The 10,341-nt window shown below is 37.8% G+C and overlaps 4 protein-coding genes across 6 annotated transcripts in view; 2 read left to right on the top strand and 2 right to left on the bottom strand.

Annotated features, from left to right (window-relative positions):
- The window catches only part of mrpl48 (mitochondrial ribosomal protein L48), a 2,598-nt gene extending 2,407 nt beyond the window's left edge, over positions 1-191 (top strand). Inside the window, exon 8 of the mRNA XM_079410502.1 lies at positions 1-191. This exon is cut by the window's left edge and continues 2 nt beyond it. Coding sequence (XP_079266628.1) covers positions 1-76 — 76 coding nt within the window. The 3' untranslated portion in view covers positions 77-191.
- Positions 192-357: 166 nt separating this feature from the next.
- dnajb13 (DnaJ heat shock protein family (Hsp40) member B13) lies at positions 358-2,978 on the top strand. Its single transcript, XM_079410385.1, has 8 exons — positions 358-553; positions 665-768; positions 1,319-1,480; positions 1,662-1,819; positions 1,898-2,011; positions 2,086-2,199; positions 2,436-2,512; positions 2,638-2,978. The coding sequence occupies exons 1-8, from the start codon at positions 486-488 to the stop codon at positions 2,807-2,809; spliced, it is 969 nt and encodes a 322-aa protein (XP_079266511.1). The 5' UTR covers positions 358-485; the 3' UTR covers positions 2,810-2,978.
- Positions 2,943-6,195, bottom strand: LOC306865653 (dicarboxylate carrier UCP2-like). 2 transcript variants are annotated; one of them, XM_079410386.1, is made up of 8 exons: positions 5,738-6,195; positions 5,485-5,619; positions 4,912-5,133; positions 4,336-4,549; positions 4,045-4,239; positions 3,533-3,634; positions 3,258-3,438; positions 2,943-3,176 (listed from the first exon to the last, which is right to left on the bottom strand). In XM_079410386.1, the coding sequence occupies exons 3-8, from the start codon at positions 5,035-5,037 to the stop codon at positions 3,062-3,064; spliced, it is 933 nt and encodes a 310-aa protein (XP_079266512.1). In that variant the 5' UTR covers positions 5,038-5,133; positions 5,485-5,619; positions 5,738-6,195; the 3' UTR covers positions 2,943-3,061. The 2 variants fall into 2 exon arrangements, with proteins under 2 accessions (XP_079266512.1, XP_079266513.1); XM_079410387.1 differs by having other exon boundaries at positions 4,336-4,543; positions 5,738-5,861.
- Positions 6,196-7,110: 915 nt separating this feature from the next.
- On the bottom strand, positions 7,111-10,341 carry ucp3 (uncoupling protein 3). 2 transcript variants are annotated; one of them, XM_079410388.1, is made up of 8 exons: positions 10,150-10,341; positions 9,757-9,893; positions 9,454-9,647; positions 9,052-9,259; positions 8,783-8,980; positions 7,956-8,057; positions 7,702-7,882; positions 7,111-7,604 (listed from the first exon to the last, which is right to left on the bottom strand). In XM_079410388.1, exons 3-8 carry the CDS (start codon positions 9,577-9,579, stop codon positions 7,490-7,492), a joined length of 930 nt encoding a protein of 309 aa, XP_079266514.1. In that variant the 5' UTR covers positions 9,580-9,647; positions 9,757-9,893; positions 10,150-10,341; the 3' UTR covers positions 7,111-7,489. The 2 variants fall into 2 exon arrangements, with proteins under 2 accessions (XP_079266514.1, XP_079266515.1); XM_079410389.1 differs by lacking the exon at positions 9,757-9,893 and having other exon boundaries at positions 10,150-10,255.

Below are 10,341 nucleotides of genomic sequence, written 5' to 3'. Positions count from 1 at the left end.
CATAGAAACAGATTTTCAAGCCCGGTTCAAGACACGACCTGAGCTTGAGGGGCTTCTTGCAAAGATTAATAATTAATAAATTATTTTAAAATGTTTTTCATGTGAAATAAAAGTTTGACCATTTTCTACCCCATGTGTGCTGTAATGAATATGTGAAGCAATAAACTACCCCATGAATGTTTTCCATATTTAGTCATTTTTGTCTTCTTTTGAATGTAGTAACATGAATTTGAGGAGTGTTTAAATTCATCCTCACTGTCACTTAGCTGTATCAAATTACTGCTGTAGGCAGTATCACAATATTCATAAATTGTATAAAAGACTGCATTTCCCAGAGTTCCAGCAGGCTCCGTTTCCATAGCAACTAGTTTGACAACAGTAAACTAACTGAACAGAGCTCATGTTCATTCCTACGTGAGAAATTCGGGTTTGCATGTGTGCATCATTACGGTTAAAGTCTAAAGATTGAGTTAGATAACCAGGCCATGGGAAGAGACTATTACGCTGTTTTGGAAATAAAACGCAACGCCACTGATGCTGACATAAAGAAGGCGTAAGTTACTATTTGTTTGGTTTCTAAGTAGTATTATGTATATATACTTCATTAAACGCAGAAAATGATATGATTTGTTGTCATTTTGAGGACGTTTTATTTTTGTATCAGCTACCGGCGGCTCGCGCTGAAGCATCACCCGCGCAGCGGCAGCCACGCGCGCGCCGCCGAGCGCTTCACTCTGCTCGCGGAGGCGTTTGACGTGCTGAGCGACCGTAAGTTCACAAGACAAATTATAGAATACAAACCTAAAATGAAATGCACAAAACAACCCCACAACAACACGTGAATATGCGACACAGCGTTACAATACTTACTATAAACGGTTTGATATTACAACGGCAATGTTTCCCAACATTTTTGGTTCCTAGAACGTTCTGGCAATGTTAGTTTATGGTTATAAAAAATAAAATCTAACAGTCGTTAGAGAACGTTGTGTATAAGTTCTTATTGTTGTCACATACAAGTTTGTGTTAAAAGAATGTTAGAACGTTCCCCCAAAACAACCAAATGGAACCCAAAAGGAAAACATTCCGCTTTAGCTGGGATGGTATTCTTGGAGGTACCAGTACCATAATTCATTATTTATTTTTCATATATACTTATATTATGCAGCAAAGTAGGCCTATTACTATCTCATACTATCACTGTACCATGGTATTAAAGAAAACAGCACCCAGACAGACTTACAAATAGTATAGTAGTCACACAGTACACCGTTCCTGGTAAGCTGGTCATTATGTTTCTGTTTTTTATCCAATGCAGCACGTAAAAAGGCCACGTATGATAAGTTTGGAGAGGAGGGTTTAAAAGGAGGAATCCCATCTGAGTTGGGAGTGAACGGCGCCTGGTCATCAGGATATGTCTACCATGGAAATGCAGATGAAACATTCAGACAGTTTTTCGGAGGAGATAACCCTTTTGCAGGTTATTTTTTATAGGATGAAAAAGCTGTATTGTTGTTTCTTTCATGAATGAGCTTCTTGTATCATTTAATGAATGTAAATTTCAAAAGACAGTCTGGTGCAATTAAATCTTAAATTAATAATGTTCATAATGTCCTGGTGTTTTGAAAAATCCCAGCTCTGATTAGTGATATGTGTCATAGATTTTTTCACCAGTGATGGCAGTGAGGACAACACAGCTCTTAAGAGCTTGCGTGGACAAAAAGAAAAACTGCAGGATCCACCAATAGAGAGAGACCTTCATCTCGCCTTGGAGGACCTTTATTATGGATGCACTAAAAAAATTAAGATATCCCGTAGGGTAAGTTCTGCATGCAGGTGTACAAATACCATAATTTGGACTCATGTGAAATTCATTTCAGAGATGTGTTTGATATAGGTTATGAATGAAGATGGACACACATCCAGCATCAGGGACAAAATTTTAACCTTCACTGTAAAAGCAGGATGGAATGAAGGGACGCGGATCACGTTTCCAAAAGAGGGAGACCAGGCATGTACGAACACATCTCATTGTGTTTTTAAATTGATCTTAGTCATCTCAGAATGTTTTTTTTTTCTCCACAGGGACCAAACAACATCCCAGCAGATATTGTTTTTGTCATTCGCCAAAAGCCTCATCCACACTTTGTTCGCCAAAATGATGATCTGTACTACACAGCACATATTTCTCTTGAGAAGGTAAAAAAAAAAAAAAAAATTTCAACAAGCAAAAATGTATTTCATGTATATAAATAGATTGACCAAACACATTTTCCTTTTTTTGGGGTTTAGTTTTCATGCTGAATTTGTGATAGGGTTTTCAATCAGACCAACATGACTTTAAAATCAACTGCACCACTCTAAAAGCCACCACTTGAATTTAATCAATTATATTTTAGTATGATTTTGAATATATTTTTGTGGTAACTCTGCAGGCTTTGACTGGTTTCTCAGTAGAAGTTGAGACACTAGATGGCAGGCTGCTCAACATCCCCATCAATGACATTGTGCAGTGAGTAAACCATTTCCTTCTCTTTGACATGCATTGGTCAAATAACAGCATGCTTAAATGTTATTCAGCAAACCCTTGTAGTTTTCTTATAAGGAAAATTACATATTAACGTCTTTATATTATAGTCCTCACTACACCAAGATTGTGACTGGGGAGGGAATGCCACTAACCAACAACCCATCCAACAGAGGGGACCTGATCATTCGCTTCATTACACAATTCCCAGAGAAGCTCTCGCCTGAAAAGAAACAGCTTCTAAAACAAGCGCTCTCATCCAAACTCATTCAGGCATCTTAAAGTCCACACAGTCATGAATAGAAACATGAAAGTAATTAAAACATTTCAACTCAAAATACAGTTTGAAATTGGTGTTTTTAATTAGAGATTTTTAAAATATTTTTTGGTACAAGAAAGACACAAAAGACAAAATCAAGTAAAAGCCAAAATCAAGTTTTTAATGGACATGTAAACAGTTCTTACAGAAAACCTAATAACATCAAGAGAAAGTCAGAACCACATCAGCAAAGCTCAACTAACTGCATTCGCTGCTTAAAGAGGAGTGGCCCAGTTCTGGCGCGCTGCCATCAGGGCCCGTTTCAGCTGTTCATAGGTGACAAACATAACCACATTCCAGGAGCCCAGCCTCAGGAACGATGGCATGAACCTAAAAAGAACAAACAGATGTCACTTCAACATTCATCCTCAAATCATTACAGTAAAGCTAGAGTAGGTAAAGAGAACTAACCCCTTGTAAAAAGCCTTTGGTCCCTCTTTAGTCAGCATGGCTACAGCACAGTTGAGGGCACTGCTGTACTGACCCGGGGCGGAGTTCATGTATCTTGTCTTCACAACATCAACAGGAGAAGCAATAACTGTTGTGCAGAAACCAGCTCCAAATGCAGATGTGAAGTGGCAGGGAAGATCATCTGTGTGAGAAAAAAAAAAAAAAAAGTCAGCTATAAATATTTGTCACCGTCTGAAACTTAAGTTTGCAATTATTCGTCTCCCATCTCATTTTACCAGTCATCAACGATGACTTTAGGAGTGCTTCTTTGATAAGGTCATAGGTCACCAGCTCAGTGCAGTTTACAATGGCATTGCGGGTGATGTTTGGGCCAGTTCCTAAAAAGGATAGAATACATTAGAAAGGAGAAATTTTTTTTTTTAATAAAATTCAAAAGATCAATACATAAAACTAAAAAAAGAAAAATTACAAATCATCATTAAAATATATTTAGCTTATTATAAGCTAACATTCAAGTAACCAACCAATTAAAACGTTTTGAGATTAGTTAACATTATCATACTAAATGGATTAAAATTAGTAATTGTAATATTAAAATTTAGTTTACAATAACAATGTAAATTCGAAGTAGTAACTTATAGTAACTCAATCTATTTTTAATTTATAAACTAAATCAATTGTATTGTTCTTGTTACAATTATAAGTGCATTTAGGTTATAATACAAGAATAAAAATGGTTTGTTATCATCATCATCATCCTCAATAGCCCAAGTTGGTCCAGGCTCACCTTTCCACAAACCACGAAACCCCTCTTCCTTTGCAATGGTCCGATATGCATCCATAGTACCATGGTAACGTTTATTGGCGCTGGCGTTGATCTGAGCCTGAAATCGTACCTTCACCACATCGGTGGGTTGGGCCACAGCCACTGCCATGGCTCCAGTTGTACAGCCAGCCATCAGCCGACTGCCAATCCCCACGTCTAAGGAAAACAATGCATTGAATGGCATTAATATGAAAGGTCTTTCATAACAAGTGGTTTCCAATCATCCCTGCATACAAGCATTTGCCAACTTACGATCTGAGCCTTTGGTGTAGAACTGCTTGACGGAATCGTAGAGGCCAATGCGTACAGAGGCAAAGCTCATCTGACGCTGCAGTCCTGCAACCAACCCGTTATAGAGACTACGCGGCCCCTCGACACGCACCATGGTGCTGATCGTGCCAAACACTCCACGATATTTCACCGGCGCATGGCCTGTGTTCCCGGGACTTTTGGTCTCCCCCTGAATCTGTACAGAACAAAAGGTGGATGGAGAAACTTTACAGAATCACAGGGGAGGGAAGCAGCATCTTCAGGTTAAAAGGGTCCATATTGATCCTGGGTCAGCAAGGACAGTCATCAAGGCCTGGACCTGCTTACGTTGCTAGTGTAAAGAGAGTCAAGAGAAATAGATAAAGCTGATGTCAGTATGGGTTTGACTTTAAACACTCCACCTGAAATCAAAGGTTAGTTTGTTTTTGTTGATGCAAGTTGATGTGGGTCAAGTCGTCACGCCTGTCTGTTGTCTCCAGACTCAACCGCTGGCTCAGCTGTTACACAAGCAAAAATTTGTCATTTAAACAAAGTACTAAAATTCACACAAAGACTCACCTGAAGTCTAACTTTTGCGGTGTCCAGTGGAAATGTGAAGAGGTCTGCAATGCAGGCTGCAGTTCCTGCACCAATAAACTTCACAGTGGCTGTAGGAGGCACATCACCAGCTCTGAATCCAACCATTTTTAGTCGCAGTTGGAATCACAGGAACGTAAAGGTGAAACGGAATGAGTTGAAAACCAATGAAGTGAACACAATATAGATGAACTCCACCCTAACCTGGATTAGGAAGACACATAATGATTATGTGTGGTATGCATTTAATACCTTAGTTTTATTATGCAAATTTAAGTCATTTGGGGTGGGACAGTGTAAATGTAATGTAAAGGCTCTGTATAGTCAGACAAAAACAGAACATAGTGTTCTCTCTGACATGCTGACGTCACCATCCTGTTTACATCTGACGTCTCTTTGTTGTCTTTCAACCAAACAAAGGAGCTTCAATGCAGGAAGTGCGGATACACATAAAATGCGAGATTATGTAATGTTGGCATAATATTACATCAACTGTATTAACCTTATTGATTAAAACAAGTGAATAAACGCTTTTACGAAACTTTTTGTACCAACCGGTCTGGATGAGAACTTCAGGATTCCCTGAAAGTATCTCTCTGGTTGAAATGACTTTCAACTTGAATTTTGTTGCCGCGTTCTTCCATAGAGAAACGTTTAGAACCCGTACAAATCAAAAACATACTCCAATGTCTGAAAGACAAGAATATTTCCGTGTTACATAAGTTACAGCTCAGCATCACTTCAAATCATTCAACAAAATAACGGAGAAAGTAGATTATTTCATGTCATGTAAGGTCACAATACTCACCTTAAACAAAAAATGTATGAAGTATCTGCGAAGAAAAGTGTTTACTAGCGAAAAATAACTTAACAGTTAAAACCCGCAGGTGCTCTGTTCTGTTCTGAACGCCGCTGAGAGCCTTTTAAACGCCTTCGAGGGAGTCACGTGACACGCTTTAATATACATACATGCTTTGCTGACTGCTGATAAAACCCGTTCTCAGCTTTCATTGTTTTCGGCTTATGTTAAAAAATGCAGGTAAATGCTGCTAAACGTTCTCACGCTACAAAAAACACGATCTTGGTTTCTATGAGGTTTCGAGTCAAAATACTACACAATTGTGTATTTTCTCTTGTTCAAACTTGTTGAATATTAGAGTAATGGAGGTCTGTTGTTTTGTATTTCAGAATTATTCACTCTTTAAAATAATTTGAACGGTAGGTTCTGTTTTGACAATTTATCCTATGTAATGACAACATGCCAAGACTTTAAAGTAGCCTATGTGCTTATGAAATCGACTTTTTCAAAAATAAACATATCTTTATACATTTGAGAAAAGTGTGACAACTAGCCCCAGTCTCCCCTATTTGACCGAAACGCAGAGTTACTCTGAATGTTTAGTATGTGTAGTTGCACATATGTTATTCACAAAAAGGACTGTCACTTATCCCTCTTTTAAAGACACATCCCCTTTTTCACATTGATATTTGATGCAAAATGTGCTGTTGCTGAAGTTGTTTTTCGTATTTGTCAAGGAATTCATATTACATTTATAGCTGCGTTTTTCATCGGCTGCAACAACCAAAAGCATTAAACTACATGAACTGAACTTCCCTTCATCATATCAAGCAGACAGAGCTGCTGCTATTTAAGTTTCCCACAGAACTGTATTAGACAAGGTACAACAAGCTAACTGTGTTGAAAACACATGGGTTAAAAACACACGGTGGCACACATGCTTCATGAACTACGCACTGCTGCTTATTATTGTGTGTGATTCTCAAGTAATTTCAAGGGTCACATGTGCACAACAGTCTTCAGGGAGCATCAGGCATCTCTTCTATCACACTTTCTGGGTATCCTTAAACATATGAGTGCTTTTTGTCATTCACACTTCACAGATTTGCATTTGTCTTAATGTTAATTTGGCACATGCACTTCGCAGCTTCGTTCTAACGAAGATTTTGTTTGTCTGTCTTTTATTGGGTCAGCATGAGAACAGTTTGAAGCCACTTTCTGGTCCTTTGTCATGTGAAAGCCATTTGAATTAAAGTTGCCCTCTGGGTGTCAGGCTCTCAGCTGATTTGATCATTGATTGATTAAAAGACTCTTTGGTTCAGGGGAGACAAATGCATGTGATCTTAATGATTTGATACTTAAAACAATTTAGACCTCATTCAGGGAAACAGATATACCATAAAAAAGCTTTATTTTTCAATTTCTACAATTTCTAAATCATAGTATAAATATACATTAGAGCTATGGACCCGTTTTAATGACATATTTAAAAGTATATACATAAAAAATGGACATATATCCTCAGTGTTCAATGACATTGTAACTAAGACAAATCTGCATTTGCTTTCTCAGTCATGTGTCTCATGATTTTTGGCAGTTCATCTTTCATTTTCGATGAGCTTGACCTTTGGCCTTTAAAAGTTGCCACCTTTTTCAGTTATAAGACTTAACCTGGGAATCCCTTTGTTCTCATAACAGAGGATTTGACTTCTATTTGCACTCTCTGTTTAATCTAAATCAGAAGATAATGCCAATGTCCATTCAGAAAGGTGACTCCCATGAGCTCTGCATTCTAGTCAGACCTCTCTTGATTTGCTCGTAGGAGACAAACATCACAATGTTCCAGGATCCCAAGCGCAGGAAGGAGGGCACAAAGCTGTTGGGGAAGATGAAGATGACAAATTCATGGTACTGAAAATAAGACTATGTACCTTGTTCTATACAAATAATAATTCATAGCATATTTTTCTTACCCCTTATAGAAAGCTGTTGGTCCCTCTTTGGTCAGCATAGTGAGGGCACAGTTTAGTGCACTGCTGTACTGGCCTGCAGTTGAGTTCATGAAGCGGGTCTTTATTACGTCTACTGGAGACGCCACAATCGTGGTGCAGAAACCAGCTCCGAATGCAGCAGTAAAGTGGCAGGGTAGGTTATCTAATGAGGGCATATGTGTTAGACAACAAGAACATACAAATAGCCATAATAATAGGGTTTGTAGGTTTCATACCTGTCATGAGGTCATATTTTAATATGAGTTCCTTGATAATGTCGTAAGTGACCAGCTCTGCGCAGTTTACAATCGCATTCCTTGCGATGTTTGGCGTGCAGCCTAAAATAGAGAAACACATGCATGTTTATCTCAACCAGAACACATCCACTTAGAATGGCATGTGAAAGTTTAATTTAAAGGGATAGTGCACCAAAAAAATTATTTATTCACTCTCATGTTTTTCCAAAACTTTTATTTCTGCTGTGTATAACTAAAAAGAAGATATTTTATATGTGTAAATTTATCTATACAACTAAAGTCAGTGGAGTCCAATGTTACTTTGAACAATTCTATTTTAGCATTTATTATTTTTAATTTTACATTTTCAGTTTTCATTTTAGTTCAGGTTTAAGTCATTTTGTTATGTGCTTCTGTCATTTTTATTACTTTTTGTTTTTTAAATATATATATTTTGTTAGCTTTCATTTATTTTCATTTCAGTTTGACTAATTTTACTACTTAAGCTTAAACTTATTATTTCAGTTATTTGCCAAGGCAACATCTGAAATTTTCATTTATTTATTTATTTTTTATTTTAAGTTTTTTTAATGCAACATTTATTTTATTTATTTAATCTTTATTTCAATTACCAAAAATAAATAGTTTAATTTTAGGTATAGTTAACAATAACAACACTGGTTTGGATCGCGATGACTTAGGCCTACATTTAGTGGACAAAAACAATTTAAAAATAAGTCATACAGGTTTGGAGTGAAATGAGTTTGAGTAAATGATGATAGATTTTTGGGAGGGTGAACTATCCCCTTTTAAGAGCTCTCGCTCACCCTTCCAAAGCCCCCGAACACCCTCATCTCGTGCAATAGTCCGATATGCATCCATTGTGCCATTGTATCTCTTTAATCCATCAGACTGGCGCACTTGAGCCTGGAAACGCACTTTTACGACATCTGTGGGCTGTGCAAACGCGACAGCCATGGCCCCAGTGGTGCAGCCAGCCATTAGGCGAGTAACAATATTTGCTTCTGAGAAGAAAAGAGCAGAGTGTTACCACTATCATTTCTGTCTCTATTCAAACCACCACTCTGATACTCACTTTCAGATCCTCTGCTGTAGAATTGCTTCATTGAGTCATAAAGACCGATACGAACAGATGCGAAGCTCATTTGTCGTTGCAGTCCTGCCACCAGGCCATTGTACAGACTCCTTGCGCCCTCTGTACGCACCATAGTGGTGATGGTGCCAAATACTCCACGATATTTCACCACAGCTGATCCTGAGGCAGCTATAGACTCACCCTGGATCTGAAATTAGACAGAAGGATGATCATAATGTGCTTTTTGTGTTGGTATTTGATTGTTTCAGGCACATAGAGTCAATGCAAACTCAATTCAAACAACTCGTAATTGGCCCAAAAAAGATTTTCTTTATGCTAACCTTTTTGCATATATAGCTTATATATTATTATTATTATATATATATCTTAGTAAGTCCTCACCTGAAGTCTCACTTTTGCTGTGTCCAGTGGGAAAGTGATCAGATCAGCAAAACATGCTGCCGTACCAGCTCCAAAAAACTTGACAGCAGCAGTTGGTGGCAGGTCAGTAGGTTTGATTCCAACCATTTTTTTTCTGTGCTTCTGACAGGAACTTTTACTTTTATTTTTATCTAGAGCTTCTTGTGTTTCCCCACCTGAGGTAGAACAAGAAGCAGGCCAAAACTGGTTAAGATTCATCATCACAAATGAATTGTCTTGATTCAGATCCAAGAATGTAAAATAAATATTAAGTCTGCAATTTACCTCAGCAGACTGCTGATTCAAGATCAAGTTTCTTCCAAAGGAATAACTCTTTTGTCTTTTGTTTTAAATATTTCAACACCTTTGGCCATAAATAATTGTTGCTCAGTGTCCCAAAGCAGCATTCCAGCAGCACAACGCTACAGAGAAACATTTAGGATCAATGCAAATCATCTGTGATAATTTGTGATTATAGATAAAGCATGACTGTAAACTTGATGTTTCTCATAACTTCAGTTGTGGCTACACAGAAACACAAAACCCAGCATACAGTATTGTATGAAACATAATAAATTACAGTGTATCTCTCATTACTTAAGCTCTGGGTACCCAGAAACATAGATATCAGCATACAACATTGGGTGAAATATAATAAAATACAGTTTTCTCACCAACCTTCGGGTAATATGAAATTATTAGTCCAAATTGTACTGACAGAAAGCTAAATAATTATTTCCATCCCGGGTTTAATCCAGCGAGTATGTTTTCCACCTGAGTATGGTGGAACCGGTCTGTCAAACCTGAATTTATAGGTCCGTGTGCCGGTTGCAGCCAGCCCTATGTATTCCTTTCATCACACATGACTCT

The sequence above is a fragment of the Barbus barbus genome (assembly GCF_936440315.1).
Source record: "Barbus barbus genome assembly, chromosome: 47".
Lineage (NCBI taxonomy): Eukaryota > Metazoa > Chordata > Actinopteri > Cypriniformes > Cyprinidae > Barbus > Barbus barbus.
Note: the sequence above shows the minus strand (reverse complement) of the source record. Positions and strands in the feature narration are given on the sequence as shown.